Source organism: Vipera ursinii, assembly GCF_947247035.1.
Source record: "Vipera ursinii genome assembly, chromosome: 12".
NCBI classification, from domain to species: Eukaryota; Metazoa; Chordata; class Lepidosauria; order Squamata; family Viperidae; genus Vipera; species Vipera ursinii.
Genome location: NC_139525.1, coordinates 10752901 through 10779283, shown reverse-complemented (window position 1 = coordinate 10779283; position 26383 = coordinate 10752901). Strand labels below are relative to the sequence as shown.

At 39.6% G+C, this 26383-nt stretch overlaps 1 protein-coding gene across 1 annotated transcript in view; it reads right to left on the bottom strand.

The window, feature by feature from the left end:
* Positions 1-2023: 2023 nt before the first annotated feature.
* Positions 2024-26383, bottom strand: part of RPS6KA6 (ribosomal protein S6 kinase A6) — a 49744-nt gene continuing 25384 nt past the window's right edge. The window contains exons 7-22 of the mRNA XM_083372180.1: positions 23934-24040; positions 23283-23320; positions 18581-18723; positions 17383-17453; positions 16802-16890; positions 14769-14833; positions 13296-13398; positions 12311-12435; positions 11514-11639; positions 9516-9605; positions 8302-8460; positions 6571-6732; positions 5975-6051; positions 5668-5785; positions 2730-2870; positions 2024-2630 (exon numbers count right to left, since the gene is read on the bottom strand). Coding sequence (XP_083228306.1) covers positions 2505-2630; positions 2730-2870; positions 5668-5785; positions 5975-6051; positions 6571-6732; positions 8302-8460; positions 9516-9605; positions 11514-11639; positions 12311-12435; positions 13296-13398; positions 14769-14833; positions 16802-16890; positions 17383-17453; positions 18581-18723; positions 23283-23320; positions 23934-24040 — 1740 coding nt within the window. The 3' untranslated portion in view covers positions 2024-2504. The remainder of the gene's footprint in view (positions 2631-2729; positions 2871-5667; positions 5786-5974; positions 6052-6570; positions 6733-8301; positions 8461-9515; positions 9606-11513; positions 11640-12310; positions 12436-13295; positions 13399-14768; positions 14834-16801; positions 16891-17382; positions 17454-18580; positions 18724-23282; positions 23321-23933; positions 24041-26383) is intronic.

The window sequence follows — 26383 nt, the reverse complement described above, 5'->3', positions numbered from 1 at the left end:
TCCCATTGATTTCCTGCCAGTCAGATTAGACAATATTGGTCTAGAAGTGCATTTATTTGAGATAAGTCTGATTTTCTGTACGTATAAGAAGAAACATATATGGCTGAGATGATTTATATTAACTCCTTAAAGGAAGGATTTGTTTAAGCAAAATGAATCCATAGATTTATTTTTGCTATCAAAATGGGTGGGGAAAAAGTAGTCTTTTTCCTCATGTAATTTATGACCAGCATTTGCAATTTCAGATGCCTCTGTAAAAATATTTAATGAATTTTAAAAAATGCATTCTGTTTTCAGATTTTAGTTTTAGAAGTTTTATTTGATCCCAAAGGAAGCCTTTAAATAAATAATAATAAATAATAAAATATTATTCAGCATGAGTCAGAAGTCTTGCGAACTCTTGCAATTGGCTCTGTAATTCATTAATGTAATTCATGAATTAATTCATTAATGTAATTCATTAATGGTTATTCAAGGAACGTCATCCAAAAAGCTGATTCTGTATTCTTAGGATATTGACCAATTGCATTAATCTCATTTTATAATAAAATATCTCTGTAATCCATATTGGAACATCTTTCTTTGGGGGAGAAAGTCTTCTAAGATGCATTTTCTAAGAAAACATGCCAGTTTAAAACTAATCTACTGTAGATCCAATAGGGGTTAAGTTCATAATTTTTCCGAGTAATCCTTCTAATCCTCATAGGCTTTATTATTCCCATTGAATTTATGGGTTTATGAGAAACTTCCCTCTACTGAGACGCCCTAAAGCTTGATCAGAAAAGACCAAGAAATGTTTTAAAGCTGGCACCTTTCCAGCGGATAGCAAAGTTGATATTAAAAGGGAAAGAAAAAAAAGGGAAAAAAGACATTAGTAGAAAAATTCATTTTCAAAATTCTTTATAAAATATCAGGGAGGGGGGAAAAGGAACTCAAGAGAACTTTTCAATGTGTGAATAAATAAAATCTGTTGTGAAATATGGTCTGTGATTAAAAACGTCACCATCATACAACTTAGGATGAATAAAACGTTACCCCAGGATGAGAAAATTCGAGGCACAATGAAAACCGAAGACTATGAAGGAAAAAAACAATTGAGGACAGCACAGTGCATTAGCTTAATTAGCAAAGTAGCTTAATTTGTCTTGTCTCAATACCAGTCAAGTGGCAGGGTTCAATCCAGAACGTCAGAGCAAATACAGTGTCAGTCCTCCTATGGCTAAATGAAATGGGCACAGACTGTGTTACACAAAAGTTCACAGATGAAAGAAATCTAAGCCTGAGGACATGACAGCACAATACTGGAGAAGTTGATATCAACTTGCAGCCTCTGGGATATAGGATATAAGATCTACACACTTTATTCTATATCTAAGCAGGAGTGCCCAACCTTAGCAACTTTGAGACCTGTGGACTTCAACTCCCAGAATTCTCAGCCAGCCATGGGAATCCTGGTAGTTGAAGTCCACCAGTGTGGTATAAGCTCTACACACCTTATTCTGTATCTAAGCAGGGTTGCCCAACCTTGGCAGCTTTGAGACTTGTGGACGTCATCTCCCAGAATTCCCAGGGTTGGCTGGAGAATTCTGGGAGTTGAAGTCCACAGGTCTGAAAGTTGCCAAGGTTGGGGACCCCTGATCTAAAGCGTTATCAAGCAGAGATCTACTTACCCCTTCTTGAAAAGGTCACATGATGGTGATGTCATACATAATGTCAAAGTACAACGGAATAGTTATTTTCCTAACAACCACTACTCTTCAAAAGTCTTAAGAAAGACACGGCTAGGTTGACCAAATCTACAGCTCTAATCAAGGCTTTAGACACTATCATCTCAGTTTATGTTCATGGATTATTATTATAGCTGTACATTGTTTTTTTACACATAATTGCCTGACACCAACAGAACACAAGGGCTTCCCTCATGCATTTTGCACTAGGATATCCACTTCAGTGGTCCTTGGCTTGTCGTACCCACGAATCAAATGCATGGAGTCCGCCATTTAAGGTGATCGATTTACAAAACCAGAGTACATCATGTTTTAATGTTTTCTTTTCTTTGTCTTTACAACAGGGCCAAGATAGCAAAAATATTAAAACACTGACCTTTTCTTCTTGAATTAAAATTTACAACTTGAGCAGCGTCTCTGATCAACTAATACACGTCTTTATAAACCGGATGAAAACTATACAGTATTTAAAAGTATTAACATAATGCAATCGATCTCCGAAATGAAATGTGTACCGAAAACTCCTCACCGCAGTTGCAAAGTACCCTGATGCTACTAACACCAACCTACTAACAGCAATAAATCCTCTAAACTGGTAGAAGTTTTTTTCTTTTTCTTTTGTTTTCTTCCTTTCTTCCACTGAATTCAAGTAAATGTAGGAGGAATTGGAATACGCCTTTTAATTCACAGGGCAGGCAAATACAGAGCTGCTTCTTGGGATTCTTTTATTAGTTTTTTTTCCCCTCTGTTCCACATGGGTTAAATGTTCCAGCTGACCTATAAGTCTGTGGATGTTAGTTTTTTCATGCTTCTCCGCTGAGCCAAACTTGAAGCTGCAACAGGTTCCAAAACTGGCTGAAATGTCTTGTTATTCAACGCAGAGTATGTCGCAGCCATGGCCCCCTGGAACATAATCACATTAAATGACAAATCAACCCCACCATCCTCGTTCGTAATTAAGAGACAGATCTCCACCCCGGTGATGAGTTTTGCCAACTTTACCTTCACTAGATGGGGTGCATCTTGCCTGTTTAGCTGATAATGTGGCAACTGATCCCTACAGGCTATCCACGAATGTTTCAGAACTTGCTCTGCAGTGTATCTTTGATGTGGATCCACATGGAGCATATGAGATAGCAAATCCTGGATGAAGCAGATCAGAAGAGTTATAAGTACAATGTAGAGATGAGGAGGTTACAAAGAGTTGAACATGGCCTTTCTGATGCTGTCACTCATATCAGGGTCACAGCAGTAACCCTTCCACCTAAGGTTTCTATGCTACTGGATTCTAAAGATATCGGTAAGGAATATATTCATCAGTGAAATTTCAGAGTCGCCTTCCTGATTTCAAGAGGAACCAATTTGTGGTGTGGAGGTATGGATGACCTCAAAAGACAGGCAAGCCTAACAGGGAAGGAGCAGTTAAACTTTCTTAAAATGGGATGCTTCCAGACCGGAAACAGTTCATGCTCAACTGCCTTCATCGTAACTCTCCCTTTTGTTACCATAAATGAAAAGCGATATAGCTTGCATGCTACATTCATTTAAACAATGAATGAAAAACTCAAAGTCAAATTAATATGCACCCTGAATTATTTCACTGGACCTTTCTATTACAACAGTCTGAATAATCCCATTGTTCATACAAAACCATGAAGCATACCTGTACTTTTAGTTTTGTTTTTAGAAGTGGTAGAACAGGAAAAGCACCATATTTGCATGGAAAAATGACACACTCTACAGGTATGGTTAGGATTTAAATAATATATTGGAATATCTACATAATATAAATTAAATGAAACTTATTCAGCCTGAGATTCAGGTATGGAAAGATTCTGGCTTACGTTTTTTTTAAAAAATAAACTGAATAATTTTAACACATGCATGCTAAGTACTTTAGCACAGCCATGCTAAGTAAATTTTACAAAAACTTTAAGGACCAAAGATAACATATAATTTTCAAATATTTGTAGAAAATGCTTTATCATTATTTATAAAAGATGGCGGTAGGTTTCATATTATTAATCACTACCAAAAAAAAATGCATTCATGGTGAAAACTATGATTTAATGGGCGTTTTGGAGAAGAGGATGGGCATTACATATGGATGCCTATTAAATCCAAATTTATGATAACTGCATCTTTTTGCATCCTTATGAAGGTGAAGTGATTTATTTTATTAGTGTCCATGGCATGAAACATCAGGATGCAACAGGATTGGTCTATTATTTGGGAGCAATGTCTACATATAAATTTTGTCCATTTTATATTAATGGAACCTAAAAGGTTGAATCATGGCAACTGGACCAAAAATTGGACCATCCAGGAAGCTTCAACAGTCAAAATAATAATAATAATAATAATAATAATAATAATAATAATAATAATAATAATAATAATAATAACGACGATGATGATGATGATGATGATGCAGAAAATCAGAGAGAGGTTGGAATGTACCAACTCTTCCCACACCAACTTCAGGGGTGTCTCCCCAAAATGTATTGCAATATGTCAGTGAAGACTGACATATTGATTGACTGACATTTATGATTGAATCTTGGCAACAATACATTTTGGGGAGACACCCCTGAAGTTGGTGTGGGAAGAATTGGTACATTCCAATGAGTCTGACTCTGACCTTTTTTTTTTTTTTTGGACTGATGGAGCTTCCTGGATGGGAAGCAAAACATGGCTGCCCTTGAGATCCACTCGGAAGCTTCAACTGGTGCAAAGTGCAGCGGCACGGACACTTTTGGGAGCCTCCCGATACTCCCATATCACACCTCTCCTCCGTGCGCTGCACTGGCTTCCGGTTGCCTTCCGAGTGAAGTTCAAGGTGCTAACAATGACATACAAAGCCCTACATGGCATGGGTCCGGACTACCTACGGGAGCACCTTCTGCCAATGTCAGCACCCCACCGCCCTGTGCGCTCCCACAGAGAGGGCCTCCTCAGGGTGCCACCGCTCAAGGAATGTCGGCTGGTGGCCCCCAGGGGGAGGGCATTCTCAGTGGGTGCGCCAGCCCTCTGGAACTGCTTACCAACTGAAATCCGGATGGCCCCCGACCTCCGCACCTTCCGGCGCGACTTAAAGACTTACCTATTCCAGCAGTCCGGCCTGGCCTGATAGCTCTGATAGCTCTAATTGGGGTCCCAGTTTGTTTTGTTCTGATTATTGTTTTTCAATACTGTTTCTTTATGTTGCCTATCTTACTCTGTACACCGCCCCGAGTCCCTCGGGAGAAGGGCGGTTTATAAAAACAAACAAACAAACAAACAAACAAACAAACAAACAAACAAATAAATAAATAAATAAAACATCTCAGTTTAAGGAATTTTGGTCCAGTTACTGTGATTCAACCTTTAGATACCTTTGGCCTGGATGATTGAGTCTTCATTGACATAATGTGATGGAATATAGCCTGGATTCCCAGAAAGGAGGGGGTGCATTCCAGAGGAGCAAGAGACAACTCAGTTCAGACAGTTTGTGTGAGAGAAAGTGGGTGAAGACTGCTCATCCCTAAGAGTTCCCAGGGCAGTGGTGGGATTCAGCCAATTTGCACCACTTCAGCAGACCCGATAGCTAATTTTTTGTTGCCCAGGCCCAGAATGGACTTCTGGAAGCAGCATCCACACAGACAACTGGTTGTTCACACATTTGAACCCCACCACTGTCCCAGGGTATATGCTTGATGTGGCTGGTAGCTTGCAGTAGTTTGGCTAAGATTCTATCTGTAAGTGAAGAACAATAAAGAAATCTCCTTGGAAGAATCATAAAGTGTCTTTCTTGATTTTTGAAACCTGGCACTGAAGTACATTAAATGCGGAGTCTTTTTAACCAACGGTTCACCTGTAACTACATCTACACAGCTGCCTGTATCTTATAAAGTATATTTTTTTAAAATATATATATATATATATATATATATGTTGATACCTTTGCAGCATCTGACACAGTGTCCCAATTGCCTCCACTTAAAGAAAATTTTCCACTCCCTATCCGTAACAAGATTTCTTCGGGGGTATCATTGGGCCCGTTGGCAAAAGGCGTGTACCTAAAAATATTTTTTTAAAAAAAAGGATATTAGTTTCTTTTGCATAAATACTTTAGAAACATATATGGAACTTGTTGGTTTAGGACAAATTTCATACACTGGGTTGATCCTATAAAATAAACGGAGGAGTCACGGCTTTGAACATCTGCAAATTCATAGCTATGCTAATTGGAGAAAGATGCATCTCACCCTGCCAGCATTGTATAAAGGAGAACACCCAAGCTCCAGATATCACAAGCAGCATCATAGCCTTGCCTCATGAGAACCTAGATGAACAAAAACTCGGTGTTATTGTTAAAAAAGACCAGCCTTCGCCACAGTCAGATTTAGAAGTAAATTTAAATCAGTGTTTTTCAACTTTGGTCACTTTAAGATGTGTGGATTTCAATTCCCAGAATTCCTGAACTAGCATGCTGGCTGGGGCATTCTGGGAGTTGAAGCCCGCGCACCTTGAGGTAACCAAGTCTGAAAAAACACTGATTTAAACTAATGACCAAAGAGCTGCTTAAATAAAAATAGTTACCTTTCTCTGAAATGCTGCAGTAGTACAGTATATAGAACAATAATCAACATTCAACTGAATTCTGGGTTTCCATGTTTGTATGCATTAAGAAGCCCATTAATATATGTCCTTGTTTGAGAGAGTAAATCAATTACTATGTTGCAAGGAATAACAGAGCAAAGCAATAGACCCCCCCCCAACAGCCCCCCAAATTCATGAAATACAAATACTTCCTGGAGATTTAAAAATATGATGAGTTAAAACAAAACAGGGAAATGCATACCTCTGGAGCCACAAAATTAGCAGTGTAGCAAGGTGTTAAGAGAAGCCCATTCTCTCCGCGAAGTTGCTTGGCAAAGCCAAAATCACAGATCCTGATGGAATCAGCATTATTAGAATCATCCATATATAAGATATTACTTGGCTTAAGATCCCGATGCACAACCTTTTAAAAAAAAACACCACATATAAAACCCAACTGTTCAGGCTGAAATCAGGGGGGGGGAGAAACCCACTCCAAGCCTTCCAAAAATGTTAAAAAAGATTAAATAATTCTATCAGACTCAGAAGCAACACAAATAAAGGAGAGTAGAATGAGCGATTGAAAGTTAAAGCCAATTTCTACAAAACTGTGACTTCAAAATTAGGAGCAGACCACAGAATCAATTTATCCAGCTGTAATTTAAAAGTTAATCATTAAATCTGATTTTCTCTTTTGCTTACAAACACCCCCTTCTATATCAGGTTTGTTTGTTAATTTGCTTATGGATTGACGGATTCATTCAATTTGTATGTCCGCCCAACTCAGCAACTCGCTCTGGGTGGCAAACAATCTTAAAAACAAACAAACTCTGTCCCCCCCCTCCCTCTAATTTTGTCTCCAGCAATTGCCAGCTAAATTCTAAAATATAATATCCCACCTAGCCTTATTATACAGACCAGTCTCTGCTTAGCACTTGTCCTCAAGTCAACCCATTTACTGAAATGATTTATGTATAAGAAAAAAAATAAGGATTTCTGTTTCTTTATTTGGTGCCTTCATTTGACTCCTATTGACTACCTGGATCATTTTTCTGCAGTTTTCTTGCCAAGATTTCAGAAAGGCTGTTTCCTTGCCTTCTTCCTAGGGCTGAGAGACACTGCCCCAAAGTTACCCAGCTAGCTTTCATGCCTAAGGTGGGATTAGAACTCAACATCTTTTGGTGATTGACCCAAAGTCACCCAGCTAGCTTTCATGACTAAAGCAGGCCCGGACTCACCGTCTCTTGGTGATTGGCCCAAAGTCACCCAGCTAGCTTTCATGCCTAAGGTGGGATTAGAACTCAACATCTTTTGGTGATTGGCCCAAAGTCACCCAGCTGGCTTTCATGCCTAAGGTGGGATTAGAACTCAACATCTTTTGGTGATTGGCCCAAAGTCACCCAGCTAGCTTTCATGCCTAAGGTGGGATTAGAACTCAACATCTTTTGGTGATTGGCCCAAAGTCACCCAGCTGGCTTTCATGCCTAAGGTGGGATTAGAACTCAACATCTTTTGGTGATTGGCCCAAAGTCACCCAGCTAGCTTTCATGCCTAAGGTGGGATTAGAACTCAACATCTTTTGGTGATTGGCCCAAAGTCACCCAGCTGGCTTTCATGCCTAAGGTGGGATTAGAACTCAACATCTTTTGGTGATTGGCCCAAAGTCACCCAGCTGGCTTTCATGCCTAAGGTGGGATTAGAACTCAACATCTTTTGGTGATTGGCCCAAAGTCACCCAGCTGGCTTTCATGCCTAAGGCGGGATTAGAACTCATGGTTTCCCAAGTTCTGGAGTGATGCCTTAATCGTTACACCAAACTGGCTCTTCAGGATTTCAGCACATGGATATTTACTTATGCACTTAAAAGATCCGTACAGCTGCCCATTGTAAAGTGCAACTATAGGGCAGCTTGCAACAAGCAAGCAAGGTCCAAACAAACCCTGAAAACGTAAGACCCAACCTTCATTAAATTATCAAATTGTGCACAGCTTACTCCTTGACAGTGCAGGTAGTCCACAGTCTTAGCGATAGTGTACAAGACGGCACTGGCTTCGCGTTCTGAGAAATACTTCTTTCTGAGAATACGGTCCAGAAGCTCACCTCCCTTCATCAGTTCTGTGACAAGGTAGATATATTTACCATCATCGTACACCTGCAGAAGTTTAATATAGTTGAGTAACACATACTCCAGGAAAGGTGCATGAAACACAGGGTCTGCCTAGAGCAGGGGTAGGCAACCTCGGCTCTTTTATGACTCATGGACTTCAACTCCCAGAATTCCTGAGCCAGCTGCTCAGGAATTCTGGGAGTTGAAGTCCATGAGTTATAAAAGAGCTGAGGTTGCCTACCCCTGGCCTAGAGGAACATTCATCAGAAGAGCCTGATTTTGCACAAATAACCTTTTTTTAAAAAAAAGGTTGCAAAGATTCCAAACTTCTGAATAACTTTTTGCTGTGTCAGCCTGGCAGATGACAGGACATTGAGGGATTGGGGGGAAAAAGAAGGTCACGTGCTATGGGGTTCTTTCCCTTGCCATAAAGCAGGGGTGTCCGACTTTGGCAACTTTTAAGACTTGTTGACTTCAATCCCAGAATTCCCCACGTTGGCTGAGGAATTCTGGGAGTTGAAGTCCACAAGTCTTAAAGGTTGCCAAGGATGGACATCCCTTCTTTAAAGTTAATACAGATGAAATTACATTTCCACCCAGTTGGGAACAATAAACCCCATAGACCTGTGTAGACATACCACAACAAAGCCTATTTTTTTAATCAAATAGAATCATATTTCACTGATAAATATTGAGAACTTGTCTTTTGCATTCCAAATCTGATGAAAGAGCTTCATTCCATCAACTTGGTGGCGCAGTGGGCTAATGCCTCCTTAAGTAACACCAGCTGCCTGCAATTAGTGCAGGTTCGCATCCCACCAGGCTCAAGGTTGACTCAGCCTTCCATCCTTCCGAGGTAGGTAAAATGAGGACCCAGATTGTTGGGGGCAATTAAGCTGACTTTGTAATAATGCCGCTTGGGGGTGTGTGTGTGAAAGCCCTAATAAGCAGGCATATACATAGAATGAAGGCTACTGCTAAGCTTGTAAACTGCCCTGAGTCTTCGGAGAAGGGCGGGATATAAATGGGATTAAAATTAAAATAAAAATAAATAACTGTTGCCGTTTGTACACTATTTGAAAACCAAACAGAATACTTACATCTTTTAAAGTAATAATGTTGGGGTGCTGTCCATATCGCATCAAGATTTCTATTTCTTCGGAAGGATCCCTCTTACTTTTGTCAATTATCTGGAGGGGGGGAAGACAATGACAACAGGGAAGCATGACAAGAGATTAAATTCAGCACAGCAAAGCACATTTCTATTTAAGAAAGAATAGAATAGCTGCATTTTTCAAGGCCACCTTGTAACGAAGAGACAGAACAGCCTTCTTCCCTTCAATTCCCAGAATTGCGAAGTGGGCATTACAGCTGAGTGCCAACACTTTTAGGCAGTACCAGGTTAGAGGCAATATGTGGGCAAAGGTTCGTCCTCCGAGCTTGTGACTTGGTGCTGAGGATTTGGTCCGTGTGTGTACGGAGTGCAGGTGTCCAGTCTCCTTACGTCGATGTCAAGGAATGGGAGTCTGTTGTCTGTTTCCTCTTCATATGTACATTTGCTGTGTTTCTTCAATTTGGGAGCATTCAATGAGCTCGGAGAATGAACCTTCACCCTCACCTTACACCCGAGCTACAGATATTCGCCACTATTGTAAAGGCAAAATCTTTGGAAGATGTCACAAGCATTTCAAAACACTGGAATTCCTCAACTACAATCTCTGTCTCTCTCTCTCCCTCTCTCTCTGTTTCTTTCTCTCTCTCTCTCTCTCTCTCTCTCTCTCTCTCTCTCTCTCTCTTTCTCTCTCTCTCTCTCTGTGTCTGTCTCTCTCTGTTTCTCAGTTTTTTTCTCTCTGTTTCTGTGTGTGTGTGTGTGTCTGTCTGTCTGTCTCTGTTTCTCTCTGTCTCTGTGTATGTGTGGGTCTCTCTCTCTGTTTCTCTCTGTGTCTCTGTCTCTCTGTGTGTGTGTGTGTGTGTCTCCCCCCCATCTTTATTTAGACTATAGTGTTTGGCTTTTTATTAACTTTGTTTTTAATATGGACAATTTATATCTTTTATGACTGTAAACTGACCAGAATTACCCTGTTGTTAAGATGGGCAGCGAATAAATGAGTGAATGAATGGATGGATGGATGGATGGATGGATGGATGGATGAACAAAAGAATGAACGAATACCAGCAACAGTAAAAGATCCTCTGGGCAATTGTCTTCTTAATGTTAAAGTTCTAACTAGCATCACCACAAATAACTGAAGAGTGGACTTTGCTTTCAACCCCCCAAGAGAGAACCATATATTATCAATGTTTCATTACCCAAACTAGGTAACATCATCAGCGCTAGTAGGGAGTGACGTTTGCTCTCAATTTGATATAAAAAGAAAGCAAACCCCATTTTTTTAGTAGCACTGATGATATTACATGGTTGGGTAATAAAACATCTGGAAGAAAACAACCAAGCTCAGAGACCACAAAGGACCCCACAGTTTACCCTTGAACTACAAATATTCTCCTCTGTTGGTATCATACATTGCCATATTTGCAGCTCAGGAGATGTCTATAAAAATATATATTGATTCTAAATAAGATGACAAGAACCTAAATCTTACTTTAATTTAAACTTGTTAAGAACAGCTATAAAACATTTATTAAATGTGGGCTAATTTATGTACAGTAGGTTGTTATATATGTTTAGGTAAAGGTAAAGGTTCCCCCGCACATGCGTGCTAGTCGTTTCCGACTCTAGGGGCCAGTGCTCATCTCCGTTTCAAAGCCGAAGAGCCAGCGCTTGTCCGAGGACGTCTCCGTGGTCATGTGGCCGGCATGACTAGACGCCAAAGGCGCACGGAACGCTGTGACCTTCCCACCGTAGTGGTCCCTATTTTTCTACTTGCATTTTTACGTGCTTTCGAACTGCTAGGTTGGCAGAAGCTGGGATGAATAACAGGCGCTCACTCTGTTACGCGGCACTCGGGATTCGACCTGCCAAACTGCCGACCTTCTGATTGACAAGCTCAGCGTCCTAACCCACTGAGCCACCGCCTCCCTTTATATATGTTTAGATAATTTAAAAATGATATGGGCAAAAATAGCGCCTTGCGTACCTTCACTGCAAATTCCATATTGGAAACTGTATGGATGCAGCGCTTGCACACCGAGTAGGAACCCACACCAATATCTTCTTTAAGTTCATAGGCATCTGTGAAGAGTGCGCTGCTCCCATGAAGTTGCTAAAGAGCACAATAAAACAACACTTAAAAGCTTGCAATTATTTCATAAACTTTCTCAGAACATTTCTGCAGGCATTCCTGCTCCTTATCATCTCCACGCAATTTGGGCTTGTGAAAGGAAATGTAATTTACTTAAGCATATTTTATCATCTCTATGTAGCAAAAAATCACGACTAAAAAAAAACACATCCATATATATATATATATATATATATATATATATATATATATATATATATATATATATATATATATATATATATATATATATATTACTATAGATAAGTGGAAAGCATCTGGATGAAAATGATCCCTGCTTGGATTCGTAACACAATTTAATAGTTTATTCTCAAGTGGATTTTTATACGATCTTTGTGTTCTGAAGAAGGCTTCCTTTTTAGGCCCTTTCAAAAGAAGAAACAGGCATATAGACAGACATACTTCATTTTTCAACCTGAGAAGCACCATTCTCAACTGGGAAAGTGTGTGACCTCTTACAACTTATTCTCCCTACATTATTTTTTCATAGTTGCAGACTCTTACACCAGCAACACTACTGAACAAGCATTTCTCGCAAGTTTTAATACTGCATAAATTGGTTAGGAATGGCGGTCTCAATATTTCTGCACGCACAAACTAGAAACGCCACGCGCCCACACTCTTTTTTCTACCTGTACGATTGGCAAAATGTTGTTGAGAGGGGTGATTTTGTGGTCTTCTAGGCTGCTCGTCGCAACGAAACTGAAGCCTTTGAAAAGCTGATGGGCGTTGGCGCTTGGAGGAACTCCTGGAGAATCTTAATTAATGGAACAGTAGGATACGTTAGCTTGCCCAAAATATAATGCAATATATTCTATTTCATAATGCAGATTTATCAAAGAATCCTCTTTCGGAAAGATGGCAAATCTACCCACCCTAACAAAGAAATAAACCAAGGAAAATGACGGCTTGATTTTTTTTAAAAAAAAACAAACACACAAATAATTAGCATGGAAAACTAATTCAATTAGTCCATTTCAATTCAGCGATGTTAAATAAAAGCCACTTTTTCTTTTAAAAAAAAATCTAAACATTAATAGCGTCTTTATAATATTTTTGACGGAGACCGATAGAATGGCCCTATGTTTACTTAGCCTTACTAGGAGTTTATACCTATTTCAATTATTACATTGAACTTTTAAATGGAAAATTCTATTATGAAAGAGAAACGGGCGGAAGAAAGATACAATCAAGGTAGTTCCTGCTTTAGGACTACGGTTGAGTCCAAAATTTCTGTTGCTAAGTGTGGCTTTTCTTCGGTGAGTTTTGCCCCATTTTATGACCTCTCTTGCCACAGGTAAGCCAATCACTGCAACTGTTAAGTTAGTAACATGGTTGTTAAGCGAATCTGGCTTCCCCATTGACTTTGCCTGTCAGAAGGTCGCAAAAGGGGATCACACGATCCTGGGACACAGCAACCGTCATGAGTCCGTTGCCAAGTGCCTGAATTTTGATCATGTGACCATGTAGGGATGCTGCCACGGCCGTAAGTGTGAAAAACGGTCATCAGTCCCTTTTTTCCAGTGCCGTTGTAACTTTGAACGGTCGCTAAATGAACTGTTGTAAGTCGAGGACTGCCTGTAATGCACTATATTCTTTCCAGTCTTAGGATATTACCTTTGGGAGTTTTTGCTGTGAATTCTGGGTCGAAGCAAAAGGTGTCTTCTGGTCTTCCAGAAGCAGGTTTAAAGGGAGGCTGGATCTCCCTCCTGTAAAGTTTCTGGAATCAGAATCACAAAAAAGAATATTTCGCCATAGATTAGCGTGGACTTATACTGCTTTTCTAATGGGGAGTTCTGTGCTTCTGCAGATTCAGTTTTGGAAACCTTTGCTTTCTGCGCCTGGGGCTCTTCCCACCCTTGTAATTGTCCCCAGAGCCATCTGGAGACACAGAACGCTGAGTAAAACTCAACTTCTCTTCTCCTTCTATTACAGAAGACCTTGCTTCTTACTGACGAAAGGAAAACAACTGGATGCAGGTATAAATATTCTCTAAGCACTAGGCCAGTGGTGGCGAACCTATGGCATGGGTGCCAGAGGCGGCACTCAGAGCCCTCCCTGTGGGCACCCGGGCCATGCCTTGGAGGTGGCAACTGTCTCTCTTCAACCAGCTGCCCCCCACAGGTGTCCCTCCCCAAGAGCAACATTGAGGTGACCACACCCACCTTGGCCACACCCACCCAATCTTCAATGACCACCACAGCCACACCCACCCAGTAGGCCACACCCACCTGGCACCCAGCAATAAATAAGTGGGTTTTGGGTTGCAGTTTGGGCACTCGGTCTCTAAAAGGTTCGCCATCACTGCACTAGGCAGTCACTGTGATGGAATCAAAAGGCATCGGGCTTTTCTTGGACCTGCGTTCTCCTGTATCTATAAATGCTTTTGAAAAGCTTCTAAATGCTATGAAAAGAAATAAAAAGTGTGTAGTTCTAAATGCTATGAAAAGCAATAAAAATTATGTAGTATTAAAAGGTAAAGGTTCCCCTGCACATGTGTGCTAGTCGTTTCCGACTCTAGGGGCCAGTGCTCATCTCCATTTCAAAGCCGAAGAGCCAGCGCTTGTTCGAGGACATCTCCGTGGTCATGTGGCTAGCATGACTAGATGCCAAAGGTGCACGGAACGCTGTTACCTTCCCACCGGAGTGGTCCCTATTTTTCTACTTGCATTTTTATGTGCTTTTGAACTGCTAGGTTGGCAGAAGCTGGGACGAGTAACAGGCGCTCACTCTGTTACACGGCACTCGGGATTCGACCCGCCAAACTGCCGACCTTCTGATCAACAAGTTCAGCGTCCTAACCCACTGAGCCACCGCGTCCCTATATGTAGTATTAGGTACATCTAAGTTGCAAAAGAGGAGGAGGAGGAGGAGGAGGAGGAGGAGGAGGAGGAGGAATAATTTATTGCAGCATCACTACCCCTTTCTTTTTTTCTCATTTTGGTAGAAATAATATACATTGGGTATTTTTGCTTTACGTGCTCAAGGTATTTCCCGACATTAAAAAATGCAAGAGTTGTCAAGCATTATATCAAACTTGAGTCCTTACTAGAATGGTATCCTGAATACAGATTTATTCCATAGACTCACATTCCAGTCAATGGTTGAAAAGAAGGGATGCCTCTTTATTTCTTCAACCCCATCAGGACCAGCCCCTATAATTTCAAAGAACACAACACACAACATGATTGCGATCAAACAACAATGACATATGCTGATGAAGGTCCCCACTGATTGAGAGATGCAATCAGAAGGGTCCTAAAAGTAAGCCTACTTGGCATGAGTTCCCTTCCGATAGAAGAATTTGTTCTTCTGCAGCATGAGTAACTCCTACTTTCTTGGTCTTCTATCTTGTTAAGCTATGAGTCTTCTTGAAGGACTTTGGAACTTGAGTGTTGCACAGCTCCTGGTGCCAGGAATATGCATGATAATTCTTACTTTAAATATATACTGTACTTATGGGATTCTAGGTTGCTGTTACAATGGCACTAGGTGCAGGTTTGCACCGTGCTTTGAGTAGCCTTGACCATATATTCATAAATAAAATAAAATTTCAAATACTGAAAAGAAACACTTTCCAGTTCCCAAGCATCATCTTCCCATTTTCTACACGGCATTGTAAGTCAGTTTCAGAAGGAGATTGCAGTCTACACAGTCCTCTACTGCAAATGAAATATAAATCACAGAAGGCACCCAAGTGCTTAAGCACTGAAAGTGACTATTGTATTCAATGACAGACCCAGAGGGGCTTTTTCAAAAAGCAACTGGAGTTTCTTTGTTTTCCCTTGAAGACGTTTTGCTTCTCATCCGAGAAGCTTCTTCAGTTCTTCTGAAGAAGCTTCTTGGATGGGAAAGAAAGAAAGAAAGAAAGAAAGAAAGAAAGAAAGAAAGAAAGAAAGAAAGAAAGAAAGAAAGAAAGATGGATGAAAGAAAGAAAGAAAGAAAGGAAAGAAAGAAAGAAAGAAAGAAAGAAAGAAAGAAAGAAAGAAAGAAAGGAAGGAAGGAAGGAAGAAAGATGAATGAAAGAAGAAAGAAAGAAAGAAAGAAAGAAAGAAAGAAAGAAAGAAAGAAAGAAAGAAAGAAAGAAAGAAAGAAGGAAGGAAGGAAGGAAGGAAGGAAGGAAGGAAGGAAGGAAGGAAGGAAGGAAGGAAGGAAGGAAGGAAATAAATCAAAGAAAATCCAGTTGCATTTTGAAAAAGCATCTTTGAGACAAACATAGCCTGGATGACTGAAAATCCCCACAGACTTTCAGTAACACACCATGCACTTTAAAAAAAAAAAAAAACCAATGTAAAATATACCAAGGCTAATATAAAGGAATTTTTGAACAAAAAAACGAAGACTGTTTAGATGTTCAGCCATAGTGTTCTCAATAATAGTTGTCATAATAACAATATCTGCCTACCCCAGGCCTTTGGAAATGACTTTCTATGTGGGCAGAAATGCCATATCCAGTCTAAACGTCTGGCTGGCTCTGTGACCCACTATAATAAAACCAATATTTTGCTATCTTCGGTTGGACACCGTAGTGTTCTGGAGTTTCATTCTGCAGTGTCATAGCCACTCATTTCTTTTTGGGAAAGAGATGGCTTCTAATTCTTCTCCTTCTCAAATTAGCTTGAAAATCAAGAAACACTATTTTTTAAATTTTAATTCCATTTATATCCCACCCTTCTCCGAAGACTCAGGGCGGCTTACAAGCTTAGCAGTAGCCTTCATTCTATGTATATGCCTGCTTATTAGGGCTTTCACACACACCCCAAGCGGCATTATTACATAGTCAGCTTAATTGCCCCCAACAATCTGGGTCCTCATTTTGCCTACCTTGGAAGGATGGAAGGCTGAGTCAACCTTGAGCCTGGTGGGATGCGAACCTGCACTAACTGCAGGCAGCTGGTGTTACTGAAGGAGGCATTAGCCCACTGCTCCACCACAATATCCACAATAGACTACATCAGGGAGGTTATGAAATGCTACAACACAGTCCACCAACCTGGAGCTTTTGCAGACTAAGGCATTTCTTTCTCTCTTTTATCCTTTGACCATGGTATTTTGAGGTGAAGGTCCAGAACCTCTGGAAATTTCCACCTGAAGGAAGACTGATATAGGCAGGACTAACTTACCTAGCCTGTTCGAAGGATTCCTTTTAAACAACAACCTCAGGAGACTCTGAGCTTCAGGGCTAAGGAATTGTGGCATTCCAAGTTTTGCTCTGGGAAAAGGGAAAACTCGGATTCAAGAAGTGCTTTCTAATGAGAAAAAAAATCAAATGCAAACAATGTGCTCCAGTGGGACTTTTGAACTGGCCGCCAGTTTGGGGAACGCCGTCCCAAGGCTTTTAAACCAAATCCTCACGCTTTTTCCTCTGTTTTAAAAAAATGGATAAATACCTTTCTCTACTTTTATTGCAGAGTTCCCTAAATCAGGAGGCTGCAATAGAAGCCTTCCTTGGCTTTCATAAGCACTTGGAAACTAATTAAAGCCTGCAATCCTGAAATAAAAATATCCTATCCAAAACCACTCACTTTCGCCCGTAGGTGAAATTTTCAGACAGCTTAGATAACGAACAATTTTGGGCAGGGGGTAAGGCTTATCCCACCTGACAATCATTTTATTGTTATCAGTGACATGTGCTGCATATGCCATCTTCGATAACTTGCAAATACTTAGCAACGGAGCCAGTTCTGCACAGAAAAATACTTACTTGAGGATCATATTCATAGTTTCATTTCGATCTTTACCTTGGAAAGGTAAAGTACCAGTCAGCATTTCAAACTGAGAAAGAAACAAAGAGCAAACAAGATTTAGAAAGCAAGCCAAGAGGAATTAAGCTTCCAGAATTGAGATTTAAGAAAAGTCTTGCTTCTTATTATAATGTATTGTGAAGGTGCACTAATTTGCACGAGAACAGAATTGTTTAAAATTCATAATAGATAATGGATAAATTATGCTAAATCTTCATCATCCCTTTGGCCAACGTCTACCCACTGCAGGATGAAGGCCTCTTCCGTGTGTTTCCAACCCGTAGGTCGTGAGCGTTCTATTATGCTAACTAATAACTATATTAAATTTTGATAACATTTGATACCTTCTAAGCATTTCGCACTGATACAAATTTGATTAATGTAAATAGTCGAACAAAACTATGGTGGCTGCAAATGCATTTATAACTTTGTTTAAAGAGTTAATAGCAGCTATAAACACTTTATTAAAATCGCATTTGCCATAGCATCATGTAATAGGTTTTCCAATATCCAATGCTGGTTTAAGTGTTCTCTCCTCAGCGATTTGGCTCAAATTAATATGAAGTGTGTTCAGTTCAACTCAGAGAACAGTTACAGATAACACACTTTTCCCTCGTGATGTAAGCTAAACATCAGAAATATTATAATTGTAAATTACAACTTATTACATCTCATTAAATTTGCATATCCCCAAATAACTCTGATTCCTGGCATCTTATAAAATAAAAGATAATATAAACCCCCGTGGTAAGAGTGTAAAATAAAATCAAAATAAAATAAACAAAACATTCATGGCAATAAAACCCCAAACAAATAGACATATTTAACTCACAACTCCAAAAATATCAAACCCAAACACATTATTATTACAATAATAATAATAATACAATTTGTGCAGTCCATGTTGCTCTATGAGCTTGGTGGTTTGTCTTGCAGATGTTTCATCACCAAACTAGGCAACATCATCGGCGCATGGAGTAATTGATGAAGTTACTTAGGTGGGTAATGAAATGCCTGCAAGAAAACAACCAAGCTCAGAGAGCATCAAGAACGCCATAGTTGAAGTGAAATGCAACTATTCCTTTCTATCATTAATACATCATGAGTCTCAAGTGCTTATGACATGCAACCCAAAACCAGGCCATTAATGCACAGTACCATGAGGACACCAAAGGACCACCAATCGGCACTTTGGTTGTGGCCCCGCCTGTTCACAACTTCAGGGGCCATGTATTCTACAGTACCGCAGAAGGAATAGGCTTTCTTCTCTTGATCCACCGATTCTTTGCTTAAGCCGAAGTCTAAAACAGCAGCACAAAGACATACCAAGCAAAGAGACACTGAGCAACATCAGTCATAAAAAGTTGAGATCAGCATGTGAGTTATTTCGGGGAAGTTATGTGACCAATGATGTTGCCATCCAGCTATCAAGTCTACTTTCCTCAAGACTACCCAATGAGAAGCGGTAATGGAAGGACACCATCTCTTCACGATCTCTTCTTGATCTCTTAGCCAGTCATGTGTCATAGTATAAACTCCTTTTGTACTTGCATTGTAATTGTTGCACGCAGGTCATAAGAGGCCAAGCTTGCAACATGCTATGACGCTCATGTCATCCTTTTTGACCAAATCTCTATTTGCTACAGGCACCCCCTAAGCCAAACAACACCAGAAAGGTGATGGGTTCCTTTTTATAGCCTAAATTTTAGTAGACTGAGACCCAACCCTATCAATGAACTCTTAAATTAATTACTAAATAAAACAATTAAAGTGGCCTCAAGCATGCCCACCAAAATACCCACAAGCTGCATAATAACACTAATGCTATCTTTCCCGTCCCTTCCTAGCTACAGCAATTCATGATTGATTGACATTACAACTTTATGCTTGGTTGGAAGAATAAATTATACATAAAGTAAGTTAGGATTCTGTTTCACCCGTAAAGATATGGACTTGATTTAGATGTAAAAGCAAAATGTCTCACCACTGGGTCGGTGAAAAAGGTTTGTAGGGGAGAATCGGTTTGGATTTAACGTTAGCTCAGTTTCTGGAAAGCTTCATCAAACTAGGTCTTTGATCCAGTGTTTCTCAACCTTGATAGCTTTCAGATCTGTGGACTTCAACGCCCAGAATTCCCCAGCCAACATGGCTGGCTGGGGAATTCTGGGAGTTCAGGTCCACAGATCTTAAGAGTTGCTAAGGTTGAGGAACACTAATGTGATCTCTGCACAGCTTCCACCAGTGTCCAAGTGACAGATTTATACAACAGTACAAAGACCAAGCTAGAATTTTCAACTGTGTATCCTTTTCCAAGTGGAGGATTCCAACTTAATGCAAGCTCCTTCTACATATCTACGATACCTTTTCTGCCAAAAAAAGAAGCAGAGTCCATGCTGAGATTGCATGCTCATTTCTGCTCACCCTATTTTAATATTTTCAGCCAACTATAGTGTAGCAAGATAGCTAACACGGCTTTTCTTTCTAAGCCTGTTTAGTCCACAGCTGTCATTTTTAGTCAACATTCAGTGATAAAATGTGGTCTAAGCTACAGTAGTGGCCAAAATTGTGGAAATCTTTTGGGAAAAGTGTACAGTAGAAATGCCACCTTTGGTTAAGTTTCCACTAATTTTTCTTCTAATTTCTTTATAACTGTAGCCTTCTTTACTTAATAATACTATTTTCCAATGCTTTCTGGGTGACCAGTCAACTCTTTGCACCATTCCTTTAATTTTATTACGTTTTCCAAGCTCACTAAGTGAAAGCACCCAAAAAAAGCCCAACTAACTTGATAGCGATCACATAACACACTGACAAATGTCCTCCTCTCAGCTTCAATACATGGCCATCAATCACTGAATCCTACTGGGATCCGATTGGCTCATTGCCAAAACAAGATGACAATCTGATTGGCTCTCCAAACACTCATGTTCATTGGCTACAATCAGATGAAGGAAAGCTACCTGATATCAACCTAAACAAATTGTGCTTCCTTTTTCTGGTTATTTGGCTATAAGCTTTCATAGAATACAGATAATTGAACAAACGTTGTTGCATTACATTCTTGATTAAATTATCTTTCCATTGATATATAATTTTATGGTACTACTCCCCCCCAAAACAATGGTGTTATTAGCCATCAAACCTTAAAAATACACTTTTCCCAAAAGGTTTCCCCAATTTTGGCCACTACTGTATCTGCAGTTAAGCACAGAATTAGAATAATGAGCATCAGTATTTCTTCAATAGGCTAAAAAGCCACTGTCTGGTTTTAAATTAATTGCATTTCTGCGATCTATTTAGAGAGTGTTGTTGTTGTTGTAACACTTGTTTTGATTAGTTGTTTTATTATTTTACTGGAGACTTTGTTTTGCTTTTATTGTACATACATATTAGTTGCCCTAACAGTTGGTGCCTAGGAAATGTTATAAATAAGCAATTATTACTTTTTGACAGATCCAAACGGAACGGCTTCTTGTAAAGCACACCAGATACTCTAAACAGCATGACAATAAGAATAAAAAAAAAAACATGAGAAAATTTACATATTCCAGAGAGATTGAAAAGGGGTAAGAAATCCACCTAGCTGTGTCTGAAAGCACAACATATACAACTGAACAACTGCACACGTGGTCCTAACCAAAAGGCTGTGAAACTACTCTTAACTCAATTTTTAATGGTTGTGTTCGACTGATGTTGATTATTAAGTTTTTTGTGTTTTAATTGTCTACATCGCCCAGATTCACATGCATGAGAAGGGCAGCTATACAAATTCAAGAAATAAAGAAATTTGGAGAGCAAGAAGCTAGGAGAGCTGTAATGTTTTCACTTGCATTATGTTAATTTCAGCCAACATTTGGAGTATCACCGAGTCAAACCTTGAAAAGCAACTGTTTGACCAAATGCAAGAAACAAAAGGGAAGAAGATTTAAGCTTAGGGTTGTCTCATTTCTAGACATGGCCTTTGAGTTCTCTTATGGACCCCATCAAAAAGAAACGGGAGAGATTCACCTGTAATGATTGTCCCAAAGCTGCTTTTTCAAAAGGCAACTGGACTTCGTTTTTCCTTGAAGACATTTCTTTTCTCATCCAAGAAAGCTTCTTCTGAAGAAGCTTCTTGGATGAGCAGCAAAATATCTTCAAGGAAAAACAAAGTCCAGTTGCCTTTTGAGAAGGCAACTTTGGGACAAACCATGATGTGGATGACTGAGGATCTCCATAGACGTCTGTAATGAATCTTGACTTGTATGTGTGGTTTTTCAATCAACAACATTCAACCGTAATTTATTTTAAATACTTAGCCACAGCAAAGCGTAGACTAAAAACAGATGGTAGAAACATAAAGGGTGGACTATATAAACTTCATTTAAAATCTTAAAACACCCTGGAATGGTATCGTGGAGATTATTTTTCCCTACATTTTTTTAGCATTCTTTTGAAAATTTGCAGGGCTTCATTTGATATACCTACAAAACATGATTTTCTTGTTTCTCAGCAAAGGCAAAATGTGAGCATTAGAGCTCCAATCTCCCTGAGTACTCTTCAAAAAAGAGAAATGGATGGCTGATAATCAGCCGTGCTTTGGGTGGGGGGGGTGCGGCGGGGCTAATGCTGTTTTATAGCTTTGTAAAAACATTCTTCTGTTTCGTGATACGTTGAAAATTCTAGCTTTGCAGTATGCCTTTGAGAGCCTGTCTTTGCACATACTGTAGAGTTCCGTTACTAGGCATTATACTTTGATGTTACTCATCTGCTATGATAGATGAGAATACAATAGACAGCTGGCAGATGTATTCACAGCACGTAGTCAGAGAAGTCAAGAGGACCGTCACACCAGTGTGATTGGTGCTCCATTTGTTGTCTGTGTGTAACACACTTAAAAATGGGGCCAGGTTATTTGAAGGACTATCTCAGTTACATCTACCCAACCCACCAATATGGAGATGCAGGGTATGTTATAAGTCACCTCTCCTTAAATGGGTCCACCTAATGGGACCAAGAAGGATCTTCTCCATAGTAGCTCCCTCCCTATAGAACATCATCCCCATGGAGGTAACTTTGGTTCCAACCATCTCAGTTATTTCTACCCAACCCACCAATGTGGGGATGCAGGATATGTTATAGGTCTCCCCTCCTTAAATGAGTCCATCTAAGCAGGGGTCTTCACACTTGGCCCTTTTATGACTTGTAGGCTTCAACTCCCAAAATTCCTCAGCCAGCACACTGGCTGAGGAATTTTGGGCGTTGTAGTCCACAAATCATAAAAGGGCCAAGTTTGAAGACCCATGATCTAATGGGACCAAGAAGGATCTCCATGGTAACTGCCTCCCTATGGAACATCATCCCCATGGAGATACGTTTGGTTCCCACCTTGGCCCAGAAGACATAGTTTATGGTCATATGGAACACATCAAGTGGAGATGAGGGTTTATTGGGTTTTATATTTGGGGCTTTTATTTCTATTAGCCACCTGGTGTCACCATGAGAGAGTTGGGAAGCCATATAAGTTTTCTGAATGAATCAATAAATAATAAAAATGGGTGGAGCTCTGATCGAAGCATCAGGGCTTCTCTCTTCACTTTTTTGACCACGTCTTGCAGAGTCTGCCCCAGCTGGAACGGACATTGGAGGAAAGCTCAAGAAGATTACAGCCAATCTAAAATAAACTGATTCTTTTAGAACTGTAGCATTTAATTCAACAAAAAGTTGAAAAATAATTCAAGGATTAAAGGGAGGACATGACAGACGAATCTCTCCAGAGACTTGACCCAGTTCAAAATAACCTGCCATTTTTAATCAGTTAAGAGGCTATTTACGTAAATATTTTTTTTAAAAAAAAGCTATACTAATAAGTTTCACCTACCTGTTAACTTGATATGTCCTGCTTCATCAAGCAAAATGCTGAAAATTAAAATTCACATTCACCAATGCACATAACGGGAATATTTTAATAAGACAGTTGAGCAAATTAGAATACTATAGTAAATTACATTTAATTAATTAAGAATTTTCTGAAAACATATATTTTGAAGAAGAAGAAGAAGAAGAAAGAGAAGAGTACAGGTAGTGCGCGACTGACCACAGTTCATTTAAGTGACTGTTCAAAGTTACAACACCACTGGGAAAAAGTGACTTATGTCCGTTTTTCACACTTACAACCGTTGCAGCATCCCCCACAGTCACGTGACCAAAATTCGGACGCTGAATTGTCCCAGAGTCATGTGATCCTCTTTTTCCACTTTCTGACAAGCAAAGTCAATGGGGTAGCCAGGTTCACTTAACAATTGCAGTGGTTCACTTTACAATAGCGGCCAGAAAGGTCGTAAAATGGGACAACGTTTGCTTAACAACTGTCGCATATAACCACAAAGATTTAGGGATCAATTGTAAGTCGTAAGTCGAGGATGACCTGTATAGCTCTTCTGCAGTGATTCCATATTTATTTTATGGCAAATACAAAGAAGTGTTTAAATAAAGAGTACCATAATAGTGGATAAAATACATTTTACTTTACTTTTCTGGCTTCAAGTCCCTGTACACAATTCCCAAGCTGTGCAGATGATCCAAAGCTAGAGCCAGTTCTGCGAGGTAGAATTTCACATCTTCCTCTGTAAACATAACCTAATAAGAACTATATAGATTTACATTCCGGTCTTGTTAAATTTCTGTACATCAAAGACGTTAGAAAATCCCACAACGTTTAAGGACCTGTGATGCAAATTAACTAGTCAGGGTTGCATGTTGTCCGTGATCTTGGATGACCCACAAGATGGAAATGTACATTTTATGCAACTTCAAAAAGGACAAACATTGATCCTTATTATCCCAAAGGTGTTTTTTTCAAAAGGCAACTGGACTTTGTTTTTCCTTGAAGATAAAAAGAAAAACAAATTCCAGTTGTCTTTTGAAAAAGAACCTTTGCGAGAACCATGATCTGGATGACTCAGAATCTCCATAGACATTGCTCCTATTAGTTTTCCAAGGATAAATATTCAGAGCATGCCCTCCGATGCACCTCACCAATGACAAATGAATGATTAAAAGGGAAGTGGAATGGTGACCTCTGGAAAGACATGTGTCCAGCAGAATACTTAATTCCTCTGCCTGAAAAAAAGTCCAAATAAAATCTAGAGATTCTTACTCCCTATTTCTCATTCATCATCTCTCCAGGATGAAGAAATGTTCAAAAAATGCTCTTCCATAACTGGGACAAAAGGAAGAAGCATTAGCAATAGCAGCTAGACTTATGTACTACTCCACACAGCACTCTCTAAGCAGTTTACAAAGCCAGCCTATTTGCGCCCAACAATCTGGGTCCTCATTTTACTGACCTCGGAAGGATGGAAGGTTGAGTCAACCTTGAGCCAGTCAGGATCGAACTCCTGGGAGTGCGCAGAGTTAGCCTGCAATACTGCATTCTAACCACTGTGCCACCATGGCTCTTCAAGTATGGAGCTGCCTCAAAAGATAAGGGCTTTCTAATGCATAAATAAAATAATTTCCTATAAAGGTGATGATTATGATGATTTAGAGCTATCAATGCAATGTAAGGTATTTAGCACAGTGTTTCTCAAACTTGGCTACTTTAAAAGGTAACCTGTGGAATTCTGGGAGTTGAGGTCCACACCTCTTAAAGGGGCCAAAGTTGAGAAATATTGCATTTAGTTTATCATAAACATCTCGGAGCACCACTCTTTTACAAAATATTTGTTTAAAAATCAATCAGGAAAAATACGGAAGAGCAGATACAGTACCCATATCAAACTTCACCCCCCCCCCCAAATAATACCAAGGTAGGACCATGCTCTCTTGATGCAGAAGCACACATACACATTTTCAATTCTTTTCTAAATAGAAGTTTTAAATGTACATGAAAGCATATTTCGAACTGAGTGATTTTAAAGTGCAAATTACTACCTGTTAAATAGTCAGGGTAAATTTATTACTCTGAAAATAGCAGATCTTTGCTACATTGTGTGTAAGCTTCCCCCACAAACGGTTGCTAACTGTGCTTCTTGTTAGGGGATAGTTTTGTATTGTTCATTTTATTCATTGTACTTTTATCAGTCAATGACTGAAATAAAGTTTCTGTCTGTCTGTCAAGGGCAAAATATGCACATCTATCTAGAAATACGTTCTATCATGCTTAATGCGGCTTACTCCAAGGTAAGTGTCTAAGCTGAATAATGTTAAGCTGATTACTCCTTTAAAAAAATCTACAGACACCGCAGGAGCCTTTAGCTGCAAATTAAAGATGCCGAGCAACTCCTTTACTTGTTTGCACAGCATTCATACTTTCACTAGACAAAACTTCTCTACAAGATATTTTTTACTCTTGCAATTTGAGATCCCCACTGTTGAAGTTTCTCCCTAGAAGTATTATCTATGTCAGTCCAATCTCCATTTACCGGAACAAGATTATTTAAGTATCTCAAACAATTCCATATGATGAAAAGGTCTCCGAGATCATTGAAAACAAAAAGTGAGAGCTAACCATGAAAAGACAAAACTCTGCAATTATCTGAACTTGGTTGGAGCACCCAAAAAATGGAGTCCGAGCATTTGTCTGTGACTCATTAAAGCAGCCAGGTGATATGGTGTTTGAAATATCTCTTCCTTTAGAATCCTTTCTAAGATGTTTCTAAGTCCTGGAGGGGGGAAAAAAGACCCACTTCCTCACATAGCAAGGAATGCTTTACTTATTAATACATTTGACCTCATTGTGTTTTCCTTCGAGTGGGGTAAAACAGCATTTCTAAAAGCAGAGTGTAGGATGATTTTTATGTAGTCATAACAGTGTAGGTGGTGTCTATTTATCCAATCCTGCCTTTTCTCCAGAAAGCCAAAAACAGCATACCACCCTCTTAACTTCATGACCAATTGTATCCTCACCATTTGGAGGGAGATTAGGTTAAGAGATATTAACGGCAAGTTGATCCAGTTTCTTCACCGCTGAAAAGTGAC